This window comes from Arachis duranensis, chromosome 3, assembly GCF_000817695.3.
Source record: "Arachis duranensis cultivar V14167 chromosome 3, aradu.V14167.gnm2.J7QH, whole genome shotgun sequence".
Taxonomy (NCBI): Eukaryota; Viridiplantae; Streptophyta; class Magnoliopsida; order Fabales; family Fabaceae; genus Arachis; species Arachis duranensis.
The window spans coordinates 127,839,278-127,859,018 of NC_029774.3; the positions used below are offsets into that span (position 1 = coordinate 127,839,278).

The 19,741-nt window shown below is 30.2% G+C and overlaps 3 protein-coding genes and 1 pseudogene across 3 annotated transcripts; 2 read left to right on the forward strand and 2 right to left on the reverse strand.

Moving 5' to 3' along the window:
* The first annotated feature begins 418 nt into the window (after positions 1-418).
* LOC107481406 (leucine aminopeptidase-like) lies at positions 419-1,446 on the forward strand (annotated as a pseudogene).
* A 2,547-nt stretch (positions 1,447-3,993) lies between these two features.
* LOC107481405 (two-component response regulator ARR14-like) lies at positions 3,994-5,878 on the forward strand. The gene is made up of 5 exons (XM_016101683.1): positions 3,994-4,168; positions 4,258-4,416; positions 4,512-4,841; positions 4,931-5,007; positions 5,117-5,878. Exons 1-5 carry the CDS (start codon positions 3,994-3,996, stop codon positions 5,876-5,878), a joined length of 1,503 nt encoding a protein of 500 aa, XP_015957169.1.
* A 6,598-nt stretch (positions 5,879-12,476) lies between these two features.
* On the reverse strand, positions 12,477-15,815 carry LOC107481447 (glutamyl-tRNA(Gln) amidotransferase subunit B, chloroplastic/mitochondrial). The gene is made up of 8 exons (XM_016101725.3): positions 14,999-15,815; positions 14,550-14,759; positions 14,011-14,151; positions 13,700-13,903; positions 13,383-13,580; positions 13,222-13,290; positions 12,991-13,107; positions 12,477-12,901 (listed from the first exon to the last, which is right to left on the reverse strand). Exons 1-8 carry the CDS (start codon positions 15,617-15,619, stop codon positions 12,821-12,823), a joined length of 1,641 nt encoding a protein of 546 aa, XP_015957211.1. The 5' UTR covers positions 15,620-15,815; the 3' UTR covers positions 12,477-12,820.
* A 1,241-nt stretch (positions 15,816-17,056) lies between these two features.
* LOC107481446 (probable glutathione peroxidase 2) lies at positions 17,057-18,792 on the reverse strand. Its single transcript, XM_016101724.3, has 7 exons — positions 18,610-18,792; positions 18,415-18,491; positions 18,246-18,307; positions 18,047-18,165; positions 17,808-17,975; positions 17,615-17,672; positions 17,057-17,294 (listed from the first exon to the last, which is right to left on the reverse strand). Exons 1-6 carry the CDS (start codon positions 18,748-18,750, stop codon positions 17,640-17,642), a joined length of 600 nt encoding a protein of 199 aa, XP_015957210.1. The 5' UTR covers positions 18,751-18,792; the 3' UTR covers positions 17,057-17,294; positions 17,615-17,639.
* Positions 18,793-19,741: the final 949 nt, after the last annotated feature.

Here is a 19,741-nt window from a genome sequence, read left to right on the forward strand (position 1 = left end):
TACAATAATTTAGTCTCTAAATTTAAATTAGTTAGAGGTTTATTTATTCTTATTCTTCAAATAATATCTTTTTTAAATTATTTTTTATTCATTATATTAATATCAAATATATAAATAATAAATATTAATAATAATAACCCTATGATATACCATCTAGATAATTTTTACAATAAAGTAAAAATTAATGAATCATTATTTGATATAAAGTAAAATTTTTTAGAAATAAATTATTATTTGTATCCATGAAAAATACGATCATTGACAAATATACCCATCAAATAAAAAAATTAACGTTGTACCCATAAAAAATTAGATTCGGTGTGACAAAAATATCAAAATTCTATTTTTTGTTAATTTTTTAATAAAATTTTCAAATTACCCTCCTTTATCTTCAACCCCCCTCTCTCTCTCTTTAACAATGGCACCTATTGTTCCTCACTCGTTCACTGAGTCAACTCAGCCAATCGTCACTTACACAGCTTTAACTCTATACTTCGACTTTCCCTTCTCCACCATCCACACCTCCGCACTCTTCACTCTCCAAACCCCCCACTCCGACCCCTTCTTTCTCGACACTCGTTCTCTCACCATCCGTTCTGTCCTTCACGCCGACGAAGCCATCCCCTTCTCCCTTTCCACCACCTCTGACCCCATCAAGAACACTCTCCTCAGATCACTCTTACGCATTTTAACCACTCTTCCTGTGTTCTCACCTTCTCCACCTCCCCTTCCTCTTCCACACTCCAATGGCTCTTTCCTCCAGAAATCTGCAACAAAATTCACCATTACATCTACACTCAATGCCAAGCTATCTATGTACACTCTATCTTCCCCTCCTACGACACTCCTGTCTGAAAGATTTACTGCTCTGCCATCCTCAACATCCTTTTTGAACTATCCGCAGTCATGATTGCTAACCACGTGACGACAACACCGCTGTCTTCGTCTCGTTGAACTTGAACTGGTACAACCAAAACCGTGTGGTAGAGAAGTTTGTGATGGAATAGCTGATGCCTCGTTACCTCTTTGCCTTCGCAGTTGGGACCTAAGACTAGGGCTTACGCGGAGGAGGGTTCGACGGTACTAGACTCAATGACGAATGAGTTCGAGGGATCAGAGGATAGAATTGGAGAAGGAGACAAGTTCTTCGAAAAATACAATCGAAAAAGGTTTGATTTTTTGGTGCTACCGCCAAATTTTTCTTATAACAGAATGAAGAATCCAAAGATGGTGTTCTTAACTCTGATTGTGATCAAAGGAGATAACAACCGTGTTTAGGTTGTGACTCATGAACTTGCTCACATTTAGACTGGTAACTTTATCACTAACAAAACCAACGAATATTTCTGACTCAATAAGGGTTTTATTACATATGCTGAGAGGAGGATTGTGAAGGCTGTGCAAGGAGAGAAAAGAAATATAGAGAGAAAAGGGAGGGAGGGTTGAAGGTAAAGGGATGGTAATTTAGGAATTTTATTAAAAAGTCAATAAAAAAATAGAATTTGGATATTTTTGTCATACGGAGTTTATCTTTTATGGGTACAACGTTAATTTTTTTGTTTGATGGATACATTTGTGAACGTTCGAATACAAATGATAATTTTTTCAATTTTTTTAAGTAATAATAAATTTAATTTTTTATCTCTTTAAACTAAATTATAATAATTCTATTAATAATACATATTGTCATAAGACTACAGATAAAGAATAATGTGGATTAATTAAAATTTTACGTATATTAAAATTCAATTAAATCTACATATGTTTTACTCAAAATTAATTAATATTTTGAGTAAAATATATGTAAATTTAATTAAATTTTAGTATACGTAAATTTTAATTAATCTACATTATTTTTGTATTGATAAATCTTTATCGATTTGTAACTTCATGACAATATGTATTATTAATAGATTAATAATATTATTGATGTTTTGAGTTTTAGTAATTTATTAAAAAAATTATTAATATAATGAATAAAAAAATCTGAAAAAGATATTGTTTAAAGGATAAGGATAAATAAACTCTAACCAATTTAAATTTAGAAATAATTAGGTCCCAGTCTATTTCTGAACCTGACACGTCAGCGTTTTCCATTATGAGTTGGCAGAAAAATACCCAAAGAAATCGCGTTGTGTCATGAAAGTAGAGGATAGAGACCGAAATAGATCGTTTTTATCTTAATAGACCGCGTTGTCATTCTGAAAAATAAATAGAGACCAAATTGGTAGTTCACTCTTCGTATATAGTTAATTAGGAGTTGTAGTTTAAGGTTAAATATAATTTTGGTTCCTAAGGTATAGGTCGAAAATTTGTCCCTAACCTTTTTTGCATATAAAATCGTCTCTAAAGTTTAACTTAGTTTTAAAATCGTTTTTAGCTTAAGGACTACAAGTTTACAACTTTATGGAGGTGACGATGGAAGTGGAGACAGATGCATATCGTAGACAGCTTATTCTTCTTCCTCCGTTTTCCCTTCTTCTGACCCTTCTCCCTTCGTAGGAAAAAACCACTCTTCTTTTCTCTTTTTTTATTTTATAATTTTTTTTAATTATGAGTAACTTAATCCAAAATTTTAATACTTAAATAAAAAGACAATTTTAAGAGTTAGTTTTAAATTGTAAGGACAAATTTGTATAAGAAAAAGATTAAGAACAAAAAAATATTTTATCCATATTTTAAAGATAAAAATTATACTTAATCCTGTAATTTATCTTGTGATTTGATTCATTTATCCCGCTAAAAAAATTTATACGACATTAAATTTAAATTTGCAGGAAAAAAAAGTTTGTCTATTATGCATGTCTGATCCTTAGATTTTAGTAGTGCAAGATACACTAAATTAAATATATATTATTTGTTGTTTAGAATATTCATGAATTATTACGAATTTTATTGAATTTTGCAAGAATGTCACTTCTTGTTTTTTAATTTAGAATACTTTTTGTTGTTGAAATTCAATATGTTGAGCGAAACATTGAATTGTCGAGTTGTTATTTTCATCTTATCTTTTGTCATTCATCTATTCTTTTTAGTTTAATCCAGGTTAAACCGAAAATTTTCGATTTAAATTCTAAAAAAAACACCTTACTTCTACTCAAATTTCAGTTTATACAATTTTAATTTGTTTTATTTTAAAAAATTATTTCTGGTGAGTTAAGAAAGACGCGTACACTTTGTGACTGCACATTTAAGCAAACATACCCATTTAATTTGTCACCCGGCCCCTAATCATAGTCTAGTAGTTAAGGATTATTTGTAAGCAATTTTCATCGACTGTTAGATTTAATTCTCCACTGACAATTTTGTATATCTTTTAGTTCCTGTTATTTATTTATTTTTGGCTTTGGTTAGGGGAAAATAAATTTAAATTTTTATTTTGAAAACAAAAGTAAAAACAGAAACAGAAACTTTCCGGTTAACAAAAGAAAAATAATGTTTTTCAAAGAAGAAAGAATATTTCTAATTTTCATGTAATTCCAAAATAAAATTTGAAATCTTTAAAAAAAGGGTTAACGAATTTAAGAAGAACTACTTTATTTGATTTAAAAACGTAAAAAACATTAAATCTAGTTATTTTAAAATTTTATTTACTTTCTTAATTAAAAAATAATATAATGAAATATCTTATAAAAGGAGATTTTTATATCAATTAAAATATTGTTTAATTCATATAATTAATTATAAAAGATATGCTAGGATTTAGTCTAAAAATCAATCAAGTTAATTTTGGAAAGAATTAATGGTGGGTGGAAGTAGCATTGAATGTGAGGTAGCCCTAGCTTTGATCCAAAGTGTGTGATTGCTCTCTTTGATCCCCGTATTCCTTCCATATTTCACAGTCACCTTTTTTTCAACTCAAATTTATAAGTTTTCCACTCTTATTCTTTTCCATTCCAATCTGTTACAACAATATCACCATTCTCTCTGGTTTCTGTTAATTAAATCCAAACTTGTTCACTGCACTCTCTACTCTTCACTCTTTTTTCTGCTATGGCCGCCAACAACAATCCGCATTCTCTCACTGATCAGAATGCGAATTCTATGCTTCCGCCTATTCTTGATCATCAATTCTCCACTACCCCTGCTCTTAGGCTTCTGGTCGTTGATCATGATCCTGAACACTTAAGACTTATTCAAGATATGGCTTTTCAATGCAACTATCAAGGTAACAAGGTTTCTTTATTTATAAACAATTCAAGTTTTGATTTTTCATGATAAAAAAGTAATCTTTATGCTATACACAAATAAATGCAGTGACCACATGCTTCGAGGGTTCTCATGCTTTGAATCTTCTTCGGGAGAGCAGTGGGTGCTTCGATGTGGTACTATGTGATGTTCATATGCCAGGGATAATGGATGATGGTTCTCGGTTACTTGACCATGTTCTCCAAGAATTCAATATTCCTGTCGTAAGTAAGTAACTTTGACTACCGGCCTTGTTGGAATGATCAATTATTGATGATTAGGGATATTAATTAATCATGATTATGGTGTTGGTGTTGTTGCAGTGATGTGTGCAACAGATGATGAGTCATCAAGTGCAGTGATGGAGGGTATGAAAAAGAAAGGGGCTTGTTATAATTTAGTTAAACCTCTTAGCGAGCAAGATTTGAGGAACATGTGGCAGAATGTGGTGGAGAAAACCCAGAAAGAAGTTTGCTATGATGATGATGAGAGCAAAGGAACAGTTAATAGAAGGAAGAGGAGCTTATCAACGGAAAGAGACGATCATGATCATGATGTTCAGTCCAACACTCCTAACAAGAAGCCACGTTTTATTTGGACCCCAGAAAGGCATCAAATGTTCGTCGATGCTGTACTCCAACTAGGGATTGATAGTACGACCATTCTTTTTTCTTCTTCTTCTTCTTCCTTTTAATTCACGTGCGTGGGTGTTTACTTATGAATGCAAGTTTCAATTTTTCAGAAGCTGTGCCAAAGAAAATTCTAGAATTGATGGATATCCCTGACTTGACAAGGGAAAATGTAGCAAGCCATCTCCAGGTATGTTACTAATGCAAATAATAAACTTGCATTGTGTATGTTACATGATTTATTTGAACCCTAATTTATTTGAACACTGTGTAATTATTCTGTTGTTATTGGTTTGAAGAAATATCGGATGCATCTTAAGCAGAAGAGTGAGGAGACTATGCAAACAAATATTATTGGGAAGCTAAATGTTAATAGAGAAGCTAATAAGCAACTTTGTGCACCATTGAGGGTTCAAGCTACAACCAACGTTCCTCAAATTCCACAAACACTGCCTCTTCATCACCAATATTATTCTTCATTATCTGTGCCAACTGTTAGTGCTGCACCTCATGCTTTGAAATTCCTTAATAGTAACTCCTTTGGTCTCATCAACAACAATGGCATTGTTGGAAGTAACATGGTACTTAATCATCAGAATAATGACTATGGTCGTTATATTACTATGAACCTAATGCAACAGCAACAGCACCAACAGCTACAGTCACCGGTGCAAAATCACTACCATCATCGTAATCAAAGTCATTATTATCCAATGATGGCTCCTCAATCCGGTGATGGAGCTGCTTTTCAAGGGGTAACGAGGGGAGGTAGTGGTGGCTGTAGGAGTGATCCTCTTGTTGAATACAATACATTTTCTTCATCATCATCAGCATCACTTGATCATTATCATCATCAAATGAATAATAATTCGGTCAGCGGAAGTGGCAGCATTGCTGAGATTCTGAATGATGGCTATATATCATCATCAGCACCACCCTCATCATCATCGTCCCTTTCTCCAACAGGATTCTTCTCAAGAACTCACCACCAGCACAATCATCAGCAGCTTCCAGCCGGGGACCTTGACGACAATTTTTGGGACGGCCTATATACTCTTTGAAAAATAACAAACAGTAATGTCGCACTTTTATGCTAATTAAGAAAAAACATTATCAAACCAAGTACATTGAGATGTTCTAGATAATTTGTATCTAATAGAGAATAATTGTTTAAATATTTTTGATATAGATCTCATTTAAGATAAAATCTTTTGACATTTGGGTGATGCTTTAAAATCATTTTTAGAATTTCATTTAAAAAAATTAAGATCAAATTTATTAGATGTGATCATTGAATTTTTATAAATTGTATGGGATTACTTTTTTCTTGATTATTAAAGTAATGAAACTATTATCAATAGATGTCAATTTTATAAAAAATATATTATTTTTTCTTCTTGAACAGTCTTTCTCTTAAAAAAAACCATCAATTCTTTAAATTTTTTTTATCATTATAGTTGTAGAAAGTTCAGAATATATATAATGTTAAATAGGTAAAGAAAAATTATAATTACAACAATAAATCTTAAAAATTATAATGTATACTTACTAAGATTTGAATTTTTTGTACTAGTAAAAAATTCCTTTTAATAAAATAAACTAAATTGAGTAAAAAATCCATTACTAGAACATGCCAACTAACTGAAGTCCTATGTGATTGGGTTATGTGAGTATCGAACTGACTTGCATAGAAGAATTGCAGCAGCTGTAGCTATTTCACAAGTTCCCACTCTATATGGTTCTTCTTCAACATCCATTGATTCCTTACTTGATGGTTATCAAGGACAAGTTTTCATGGATAATAATCACATATTATAACTTTGGTTTATATCAAGGTAAATCACAAGTACTTATCAACCTTGAGGTTTAATTTTGATTGAGAAAATGGATTCAACCCCAATTATTCTTTTTTTCATATATGTTGTCTTCACATATTAGGGTTAGTTTGGATATAAGCTGTCTTTATATATTAAAATTAGTTTAGATTAACTCTGGAAAGAAAGAAAGAACTTAAATTTTTTATTTTTTAAAAAAGTTTTTTTTAATAAAAAAACTATTTTATATTTAGATAAACTTTTTTAAAAAAATTTAAATATAAAAAGTATTTTTAGTTTTATTTAGATAAACAAAAAAAATATTTTTTATTTAAATTATAGAAAAGAACAAGATGAAAACACAAAATTTATTATTAATAACTACATCTCTTTTATATGTTTCAACTCCGATCCTAATACATGCCATTAACATATCTCTAAAATTTAAAATACTATACAATCTTTTTTAGTAGTCTAATATTTCTATCAATGCAACTAAATATCCATTAAATTCTTCTATTTTTCAGCTATGTTTTTTACAAAAATTTCAAATATATACTTACAAAGTTACAATAACTGCATCTAAATTTAATGCTTTTTTTTTCTTAAATTTAATTTTGATAAACTGTAGTATAAAATCATTAGTATAAAACTATTTTATACATACATCCAATCACATAAAATTATATTATAAAAAATAACAATATTTTATGTTGATTGCGTAAATGGTCATCTAAGAAAATGATTATGATTGCACGATTGTGTAAAATGTTTTACACTGTGAGTGCATGAAAATTAAATTCTTTTTTCTTTAATATTAAAAAAATCAATTTAAAAATTTTAAAATTAGTTATTTTAAATTAAATTTATAATTTTTAGAATTATAACTTTTTAAAATAAAAAAATACTAAATCATTTAATCTGGAAGCAAGAAAATCAAAAACAAAAAGTTAAAAAAAATTTTTTAAATGAAAAGTTTTTTTAATGTGAGTGTAGTTTAATGTTTAATGATATTTATTTTGAATATAAATTTAAAGGGATTTTAGATATGTTTAAAAAATATTTTGTGTGTTATTATGTTATTTTAAATGTGTCCTAGACTTAGTTTATTTTGGATATATTTCAAAATCTTATATTTGTTACAAAGTTTAATTAGATAAAAAACTAAAGGGATTAATTACTCTGTTTGTCCCTATAGTTTTGCGAAATTTTCAGTTAAATTTCTATCTTTTTTTTTAATTAGGTCTCTGTATTATTTTTTTTTTCAATTAGGTCCCTTTTGACAGTAATTGACTTAATTTTATAGAGACCAAACTAAAAAAAATTTGGTGCAGAAACTTAAATAAAAGAAAAAAAAGTGTAGAGACCCAATTAAAAAAAAATTTTGGTACAACGACTCAATTGAAAAGAAAAAAACATACAGAAATCTAATTAAAAATTTCGCAAAACTATAAAAAAATAACAACAGACTAATTAAACCAAAAATAAAATCAAAATACAAAATTCATGACTAACAACCACAATACATCCTTTGTATATTTCAACTCCTAATATACATACCACTAATATGCCTCTAAAATATAAAATACTACATCATCTCTCTTAGTGTAATCTAATATTTTTATATAGGACAGCATGTGTTTGCTCAACTTAATTATATAAATAAAAATAAATAAATACATATTCATAACTTATAAAAGAGATATCTTTAAATTGCTCAAGAATATTAACATGACATCATTTGAGTTTGTTCTTCTTATGTAGTTATGCAAAGCAAAACAAGTTCATAGGATTTAAAATTGAATTTTAAACTTAAAATTAGTCATATTTTGTAAAAATTTTCACTTTGTTTTACAAATCTCAAAAGTTTGCTCAATAACATTTAAAACACTTTGAATAATAATAGTTAAAAACTTCATCACGTGATGTAAAAAGAGTATTATGTAATCTGAACAATGTGCTAAACTCATGAAAATGATATTTTGCATTTTTACAATGTCCTAAGAATCTTTTAAATATGAGAAAGTATAGGGAGTCAATGGTTTAAGCGTACAATGTGTATAATTGAAGTTTAGGAAGTATTAGAGATATAATTATTAGTGTTACATTGTCCTGTCAGATTATGTTTTTGGAATGAGTGAGTTTATCATATGGTATTAGAGTTCTAGATCCGAAAGGTCAAGGGTTCGATCTTTGATGCATTTCAAAATCAACTTAAGTTTTTTGGATGAGTCATCTTATGACATGAGATGTTTATTATCCTTGGTATCCGGATGGTTATTCTGAATAGTATGGGTGATGTTCATTTTATTCATGGATCAAAATTTAGCCCATTATACACATTGTACGTTTAGGCCATTGGCTCCCTAACACTACCCTTTAAATATAGGTTAGCTAGAATCAATCTTTACCTGAATTGCTTTTAGTTAAGTCAATTCACACAAAGGTGTAAATTATTGTTCTTCCATTTATTCATTTTGATTTTGCTTTTTGTTTTCTGAGAAGAGATATATGTATTATATATGTATTTTGAAATGAGGAGTGTTAGGAGCCAGCAGAATTTGTAATGTGTAGCCATTAATTAGCCATCATCAGTATTTTTAATGGTGTGAGATCAGGTATAAAATTCTCTCATTTTTTTTGATAGTTAAGTGTTGACCAAATTTTAATAAGAGTGCTACTTCTTAAACTTTCTTATTAAGATATTTTAACATTTATTTCAAATATAAATCTTTTGGTGAAATAATTAATTATAAAATGATTTTACATCTACACATGAAACAACTTAAAATTTTCAAAATATATTAAATTTTATTTTCAAAAAGAAAACATTTAAAAAAGAATGAAAAATAATAATAATAATAATTAAAACGAGAACATACAATGAGGGCGATCATGCATGCATGTGAGGCAAGAAAGTTAATTATAAACAAATACTTGGCCATACAATAATTTTTCTCCTGCACTACTGGTGGCTTATAATGATATACATTATCGCAGAATTGCATTTATATAATTATATATGACCATATGTAAAAGTAAAATATTAATTTTGGATAATATGTTCTTCTAAGATTAAAAAGTAACGGAATGGAAACATTATTACATATAATTAATAAGCTCCATATATAATAAGGAATTCAAGCAAATAAGTGGATACATCATGAGAAATCGATGGGTTGAATCAGTCTCGAACTGTCCCAATTTGATCTTTAACGAAATGATGGTGGGTATGTGCAAGTTGCATTACCTACTACCTAGTACCTACACATAAGATCGATCATGGACATATCACATATTAATAATAAAGTTGTTATATATAGAGTTGAAATCTTAGAAAACATGATTGTGAAGTAACAAAGTGTCAGGGATTTTGTTATTGTTCAATTATGGTTCATGTCACTATGCTAAGGATAGTAACATATCATCAACCATAATATTTGGTATGGTGCTGCCGACATTGCATCATGCATGGGGGAAGGAATGAATTGAATGAAAAACATGAATGAATAAACTATACAGTGAAACATGCATGGAGAGATAGATAGGTAATGATGATATAGAAATCGTTAATTTTAGGATTATTTTTATTAGTATACTGAATCTTCTTTTATAATTACGTTTCTTTCCAAAATAAAATAATCATTGGCGGAAGCAGATTTTTACTCGACAAAATCAGCTACTATATCCTGCATCATGCAATCTCTGAGAGGGACTAAAGAAAATATGAAAAGAAAAAAAAATTGCATGAAAAAAAAACACATTTGATCAACATATTCAAATTATAATTAACTTTATTTTTTTCAATTATACTGGCTAATGTGAAGGCATAAAATAATTTGATTAAACGATGAAATAAAGTATTAATATAAAGCAACCAATTATTACCTATCAAGATTATAAATTAAAAAAATGATAATTTCCCTCTTGTTTTTGGTAATATCACTCTTTATATATATATTTTTTAGTTATATATTTATATGAATTTATAAAAAAAATGAGTAATATTCTCTTCTACCATGCTCATGTGCTACAAACAAGAATTTTTTTAATAAAATATTATTTTTGTTTAAAACATTTAGAGTAGATGTCTATATTATTTTTAACGGTTTTTTTAATCATATTTGTGTTCCAAATGTTTTCAAAAGTTATCCTCACTTTTAATTGTTTTAAGAATATTAACACAATATATTTTCTCCAATACTACTTTTTTTTATATTGGATTCGATGGCTCTAGAACGTTTAGACCATTAAATGATCTCATAATAAAACATGTTTTTTAAATTTTTTTAACAATTACTAAATAGTTCTTTTTAAATTTTAATTATAAATTAATTCCATATATTTTATTTAATTATAAAAATTATTTTTTATTTTAGAAATTATTATTTTATCATTCATCTACTATGTTTATTAACAATCAAAATAGAAAACAATAACGAATTAGATCTTTCATAATAAATTTTTTGGCCATTCTAATCGATTAAAAGTTTATATTTGATCTGTGACATTGTGAAATCGTTTTTATTTAAAAATCAATCGATTGATTATCAAAACAATCGATTGAATTTCAAGTCTCAATCGATTGGATTACAAGTTATCACAAAACAATCGATTAATTGAACTATGACTAAAATGTTAATTTTTTAAAATTCAATCGATTTCTTATGTTGGTGCCATAGGAGGCTGAGGAAGAGAACAAGGAGCACGACGATGGCGTAGTTCATCTGGAAGTAAGCCATGTTGGTGCGCACGCGCGAGAGCGCGTCTGAGAATCCAGATGGGAGACCGAAGGAGTGGAGGTTGAACATGAGCTTCCATAGGCGGCGCGTGCCTAGACCTTCCTTGATCCGCTGCTTGGCGCGTGAGAGGAACTCCAGATTTGAGGAGGGAGAAGAGGAGGTTGGGATGGTTCCGTACGTCGTCATCGATCTCTAAGCTTCGAAGTGAAGAAGACGACGAAGGATGTTGACCAGCTTTTGGGGATTTTTCTTAGAGTGAACGTGCTGATGGGAAATGGAAAATGGTGAATGAACGCTGAATCATTAATAGGAATGCCAATTTTTATTAATTAATTATTTATTTATATTATAAGCTCCAATTTTTATTTATTAATTCAATCTATTGGGTAATCAAATGAATTTTAAAAAATTCAGTCATCATTCAATCGATCAAAAGCATGCTGCCTTGCAATTTTCAATGGATTGTTTTGTGATAACCTGTAATCCAATCGATTGAGTTATGGAAACCTGAAATTCAATCGATTGTTTTGATAATTTAATAGATTGATTTTCAAATAAACACGATTTCACAACCTGAACGAACGTCACGGATCAAATATAAACTTTTAATCGATTAAAATGGCCAAAAAGTTTATTAGATAATTAAATAAAATATATGGGATTAATTTATAATTAAATTTAAAAAAAAACTATTTAGCAGTTATTAAAACAACTTAAAAAACATGTTTGTTATAAAACCATTTAATGATCCAAACGTTCTGGGACCACCAAATTCTAAGCCTACTTTTTTTTGCAATAGAGAAAAAACTTGGATTTATATGGTTATAGAAACTTAATGATGACGCGGAGTCAATATATATATACTAAAATTTATTTGTTTCCCTATTTTTAATTTTATTATTATTTTTTAACTATCTTTTAAATTTATTCACAACAATAATATCATAAAAATTTGTTAGAGGCAATATTTACCTTTTATGTCACTAGTTACTATCATTACTAATTTTTTATTGAGTTCAAAGTAGAAAAACATTCCATCACGAAAAGAACATTGATACGTGATTGGGACCAAAATGATGGTTTACCTACAAGGCTACAACATAGAGAATAACATGAGATATACCAATACATTTGAAGCCTGTAACATGGGATACAAGTGATACGTTTTGATAGGCTACTTGTTCTTTCTTGTCCCCTACAGATTGATTATTTTCTTTGCAGAATAACAAAAGATATGCATCAGTTGAACTGAAAACCCTGTGGAACTCATCCACCTTACAAGGTTTATCTTTAAAATCTTCTAAATTAATTAGCCAAGAACTTATCTTCCTCTTCTAATTTTCACTGGCAATTTTTCTAAAGGATTGCCATTTAATCCAAAAATGTCCGACGATATCCATTGTCAGGCGATGCGTATGATCTGTAATCCGATAGCAGCCTATTAGGATCAGCTCTTTGAATTCAATTTCTCCAAGAGGATCTTGTTAAGGAGACCTGGATTTGCCTTGCCTTTAGATAATTTCATCACCTGCTTTGTGGACAAAGAGGTATAAAGATTACTTCATAGATGATGAGAAAAATAATATATGAATTGCTTCCAACTCCACAGGTTCATACCTGGCCAGCAAAATAACCTTGTAGTTTGGTTTTGCCACCGCGATATTGCTCTAACTGTTTCGGATTATCTGCAATCACTTTATCCACAATTTTTTCGATCTCAGCGGGATCTACTATCTGTCAATTTCCAAGCCTCATGAACATTACATTTTCTTTCTTAGCATCAAAATAGAGCACCAATATCACACTATTTTTAATTGAATTTCAATGATGCATGATTGTACAACTAACCTGAACCAAGTCTTTTTCCGCTATAATTCCCTTAACAGTTCCTCCCTTGGATAATAGTTCAAATAGTATCTGCAAATGCATGAACAAATTGTATGAGCAAAGTATGATGGAAGCTTAGAACTTAGCTAAGCACCATTCGTTAGTGCCGAACCAAGCTATACCTCCTTGCCAATCTTGCCACTGATGACTCCATCTTTAATGGACGCTATCAACTCAAACAGCTCATCAGGTGTAAGCTTTATTTCATTTATGGTCAACTTTTCGTTTTTCATGAAGGCAGCAACATCACTCATAATCCAGTTGGCAACCAGCTTTGCATCTGCACCCTTTGCAACAGTAGCATCAAAAAAATCTGCAACCTAATAATCATTTCAGACAATAAAAATCTTGTTAGATCACTTGTATTAATAGTGTAATACAATTAATTGACATTTATTATTATTTATTTTAAAATATTAGAAAACAGCAGCAAACTCACATTTTTGTCATTAGCCAGGAAAAGAACATCTTGCATGCTTAAGCCCATGGTTTCATATCTTCTCCGCTTAATTTCTGGAAGCTCTGGTAAAGAACTTTGAATATCATCAACATATTCTTGAGAAAGTATTACTGCTGGCAAGTCGGGTTCTGGAAAATATCGATAATCAGCAAGCCCTTCCTTTTTCCTCATTGTAATTGTTTTCTAAACAGATAAAAAAAGTAATCCTCTTAAAAGACTACAAAGGAATATAGTACTATCTTCTGCCTGCTAGATTGGAAAGAAAACTAAAACAAAATCACAATACTAACCTGAGCGCCTTCTTCCCATAGACGAGTTTCCTGTACTATCCGATCTTCCTGGCCTTCTCTATGGAGTTGCACCTGTCTCGCAATTTCGTAATCAATGGCTCTGCTCACGGATGAAAATGAGTTCAAATTCTTTATTTCAACCTGCCAGAACAATTTTTCAAATTAGCTGCTAAAGCTGAAATAAATTGTCTTTTGCTCTTATTGCATTGAGGGGAAAAAAGGTATAGTCATTCTGTGAAACTTTATTTCTACCAAAAGCAAGGGTAGATGAACTTTGCTAAAGCACTGCTACAAAAAAAATATATATATATTTGACAAGTTTTTCCAACACACAAGACCTGCTTATAACAATATTATTCATAATTCTTTTAGCCTTCATGTTAGTAAAAGCAAAAAATTCTATGCACTTAATTGTTGTCCAAATAAATAGTAATAACAATTTTAAAGTAACTAATATCCAACAAGCTTCATAATGATGAAACAAAGTGCTGATTCTAAAAATTCAGTAACAGGCCTGCAAAAGGCCAATAGCTACATACCTTTGTCCCGAATTTTGATTGACCAATGGGTCGAATTGAGACATTGACATCACAACGAAGAGATCCTTCTTGCATATTGCCATTGCTCACTCCCAAATACCGAACCAATCTCTGTATTTCTGCTGCATACTCTGCTGCTTCAATACCAGTTCTCATATCAGGCTCAGAAACTATCTCAAGCAAAGGTACCCCTGCTCTATTTAGATCAACCTATCATGAAAACACTACCAACTTCAACACTCTCTTATCATGGATAATGGTTGTTGAGCATCTTTATGTGTGATCAAATAATGAAGTGTACACTACAAAAGCTATGAGGAATTGTCCAAATATAGATGTGTGAAATCATTTCCACATCCTAATAGTATGCAATTCAGCAAATAAAAACTACATATCAAGCACTGAAGTTAGAACAACTAAAGTTCCAAAAAAGAAGAAAAAAGGATTACCTGTGAGTAATTTTCGCCTTCTGTATGTAGGAGCTTGCCTGCATCCTCTTCCATGTGAACCCTTGTAATGCCAAATCTCCTGTGGCCCCCACCAAACTCCACTGGAATATCCACATCAAGAAAACCAGAAGTTGCAATTGGGACATCAAACTGAGAAATCTGATACCCTTTTGGAAGATCTGGGTAGAAATACTGCTTCCTATCAAACTTGGAATTCAAAGCAAGGTTGCAATTAAGGGCAAGACCCAACTTCACAGCAAACTCAATGACCTTAGAATTCAGCACAGGCAATGCACCGGGCAAACCCATGCAAATTGGGCAAATTGTGCTATTGGGAAGGGAGCCATAATTGTAAGGGCAACCACAGAATGCTTTGGTGAGAGTTGAGAGTTGAACGTGAGTTTCAATCCCAATAACTGCTTCATAGTCTTTTGGGATTTTGTCAAGCTTTTTGGACTGTGTGCTCTGTGAAACTTTGGTTTGTTGCCTCTGTTGGGTCTCTGTTTGGGATTGTGAGGACTTTGTTGTGAAGCGGAAAACCCCATTTCTCCTTGTGATTAATGATGTTGGGTAAAGCATAAAGGAGTGAACTTGAAAGCTTCTGAAAATCGTGGAAGCCATTTTAGGAATTAGCTGAAAGGAACAACCTTTACGAAACAAAACTAAATTTAGAAGCCACAAATTTTGTGGTGTTCTCAAAAGTGAAGAGATTGTGTATCACGAATATGCATTTTGGTTGAAATAGGTTGATGCTGATTGCTGAGAGGGTAATGCTGCGTTCTTGGCCAACGAGGACTGAGGAAAGAACATCAAAGCTGATAACCCCTTCAACGCATCGTTTTGTAACTTTTTCATTTCATATATTGCAATATCAATAAAATTATTCCAATTTTTATCTTCTCTATTTTAGAACTCATATGATGTATGTAATTAGATAACAGCATGATAGTTATTTTTTATTTTTATGCAAGTTTGTGCAAATAATTATTTTTAGTTTAGACGAATAAATTTAATAATATAAGATAATATTAATGCATTAGAATTAAATTTTCAATTTTTATTATTTAGATGGATTAATCCTAATTATTCTAGCAAAGTAAAAAATAAGATACAACTCAAATCAAAGTCTTTTTGAGTAATCAAGTTTAATCAAGTTGTTTAAAATTAAAAGTTTATTTGCACATCACTTTTCTCTCATTTGATGATCATCGCTTTTTTTTTCTTTTTGATATTATTTAATTTCTTTTTCTCTTTCTATTCTCTTCATATTTGATGCACAACATATAAATTTAGTATAAAGCACAAATAATTTTTAAAGACTATATGCCCAAAATATTGACACACATCCACTTACGCATAAATCCAAGTACAACACAAAAATCTTATTGCATAACATTTAATTTTTTATGTGTAACATAGAAATTTTTGGAAGATTACATACCTAAAACATTAACTAACAAAATATATTCGTAACAAAAAATTTGTATTATATGCAAAAATTTGTGTGCTATTTCAATAAATTTGTATTATATGTATTATGCTTTAAAGATTTATGTGCTATATCAATAAGTTTTTGTGTTTTCTAGCAAAAATTTATGTGTTACAAAAATACGCAAAATAAAGTAATAACATATGCACACATTTTTTTTGTTAGACTTTGCACCAACTTAATTATAAAAAAACTTATATAGGTAGCATCTCTAAAAAGTTACGTTTCTTAGCAAATTATCTATTAACAATAGGGTCATCTTATTAGATATAGTAATTAATTAAAAGTTTGACTAACTAGTAGAACTAAAATTGAAACATATTTCAAACAATATGATCAAATTTTTTAAAATTTTTCAAAAACTTAAAAAATTTTTTTTTACCTATATCGACAATAATGACAACTCTTGTTGGCATTAGGTTTTTAATGCTGCAATTTTTTTTTAAATGTATGTACAATATAAAAAGCTTTTTCTTAATGTGTCATGTAATGTAAGAGGGGAAAAAAAGTGTGCTCATCATTTATGCTTAAATTGTGCGTGAAAATTCAATAGGAACAAATGCTTGTGATTGGTAACAACACCACAACAGCGGTGGCAACAGATTAAATCTATGGATCATACACATTAACATAAACATGCATCCAAATTACATTGTTTTGGCGACATGATCATAGTGCCAAACTATACTTATTTTATAATCCAGGCAAAGGATATGTGTTACAAAATGATAATAATTAGGCAATGAAGCACTACATCCACTGAGAAGCTGCTGATTCTTTGAAAGCGCTGTAGACATTTCCTGTGACCTGTACACAAGACCACAAGAGTAGAGCATCAGCTGATGTAGTTTCCATTGGAGTAATAATCTTACCCATTTGAGAGGAAACCCTTCAACAAAAGTGTTTGAAATACACTAGTTCCAAATAAAGGGGATTATTAGTATTTCTCTTAGAAGTAATGTGCCACAACCAGAATATTTGGGTGAAGAAAAGGTTGGCTTGATCACTGAATGAAATGCAAGCATTTGCATAAGCAATATATAGAATCAGCAAATATTATTGTCAACTCGCATGAGCATATATCAAGAAGAAAGGAAGGGAGAAAACTAAATGACTGCAAAACTAACCTCTGAGACAGTCAAATCATGCAACTCAAGAAGCCTGTAAGAGGTTCTGGATGTCTTTCTGTAAAAGGGAACATATACATAGAAAATTAGAAACTATTGACATGTAAAATTTCATGGTTCTGGATCGAGGGATTGAGTTAAAATTAAGTGTAAAAAGAGGATTTTAAAAGAGATGCACCAAAATATCTCTTACCTCAATTTTGAGAGGTGAGGTGGTTGGAGCATATCTTTCAACGACCTTACCATCTTTGCTTACCAAGAACTTTGTGAAGTTCCACTTGATGCCATCTCCAAATATTCCCCCTTTCTGATCCTTCAAATATTTATAAAGTGGTGCTGCATTCTTCCCATTGACTTCAACCTAGACAACAGTTAAAGTATTTTAGGATTGGAAAAACAATGTTGTAAGGTGTTGATCAGTTCAGAAAGTACCTTATCAAAGATAGGAAATTCAGCTTTGAACTTTGTGCATACAACCTCCCGGATTTCTTCCTTATTTCCTGGTTCCTGTCCAGCAAACTGATTGCATGGAAATGCCAAGATTTCAAGCCCTGTACACAACATAGTGCTACAAAATTCACCACCTCATAAACAAAACATGACATGTATTCATTTCGGTAAAGTGATAAACCTTGATCCTTGTACTTCTTGTAGAGTACATTGAGTTCCTTGTAATTTGTTTGTGTCAAACCACTGCAGCAATTATTTAGAATAACAACAATGAATATTTAGGGTTCGGGATTTATCAAGAACAATAAGAGTCAATTGAGAGTATAAGAAATGAGTATGTTAGCAGTTACCACTGGGAGGCAACGTTGACAATGAGCAGAACCTTGCCAGTGTATTGATTCAAATTCACATCGTTACCATTGATGTCCTGCAAATTCAATTCAATTCAATTTTATTATACCACAGGCATACACAATCCTCGAAATCGAAAAACAGCATAGTGATTTGAGCAAAACCCTGGAAATTTAGAATTAGGGGAAGGTGACCTTGACAGTGAAATCGTAGATGGATTTGGAAGATTCTTGAGCCATGGAAGAGGGAGAAGGGTGCGAATGAGAATAGAGGAAGAAAGCGAGGGAGAGGAAAACAAGAGCACACAAGTTCCACGCAGTCAACAACTGCCGCATGCCAACGATCTCTGACGTGGAATGGGAATGGGAATCGGAATCTCTTTCACATTACCATATATTCGTTTTCCTTTCATTCTAAGATTAAGATCAGATCAAATCTAACGGCTACAATAAATCATCTATTTTTAAATTTACTATTTCAAAAATCGTCTAAGAATTTGATTAAAAACAACTTAATTAAGTTCCTTTTGAAAAAATAAATTAAACAATAAATAATTATATTAAAAATAGCTTATAAATAAATTATTTTGTGTTTAAATTTTTAATTTTAAAAATACTTATTTTATAAAAATATGATAAAAAATAGTAGTATTAGGAGAGAAATCATTTTTTTAAACTTCCTAAACAGCTTCTTAGAAAGCCGCAATTTGGTTTTAAAATTTGTACCAAATATTAATACTACTACTTTTCATAAGTCAAAAGCTAAAAAAAAGTTATTTTTAAAATTTTCCAAACCTGTCCTTAAATGATCTTGTCAATACGCTATAGCTCGAATGACATAATCTCTTTATACTTATTTAAGAGGTTGTGTGTTTGAGTCCCTATATATTCCGTAAAAAAATATTATCCTATAAAATTCTTTATTGTGTGCTTTAAAATTAAACTATTTTGTTATATATGTTCGGTGAATTTTTGTTTAATTATCCTAAATTGTTGTTTATAATCCTTGGTTAAATTATTAGTGAGTTAATACTTAATAGACATTAGCATATTTTGTTTATGCTATATTTTAAAAATAATTAACTTAAGATTAGTCAAAGATAAGAAATTTCTTGATCTTATAATTATAATTAGAGCATCTTTAATAGAGTGTTTTTAGAATGTCATTTTTAATACTTTTAAGAAGTGAATTGATTTAGAATTGAAATATGTACTACAATTAATTTATGAAATAAAATCGATATCACCTTAGAGAAATGGTATTACCTTGATAGAGAACTAATAAAATTTTGTCATTTGTATAATTATGTTGATAAAATAATTAAAA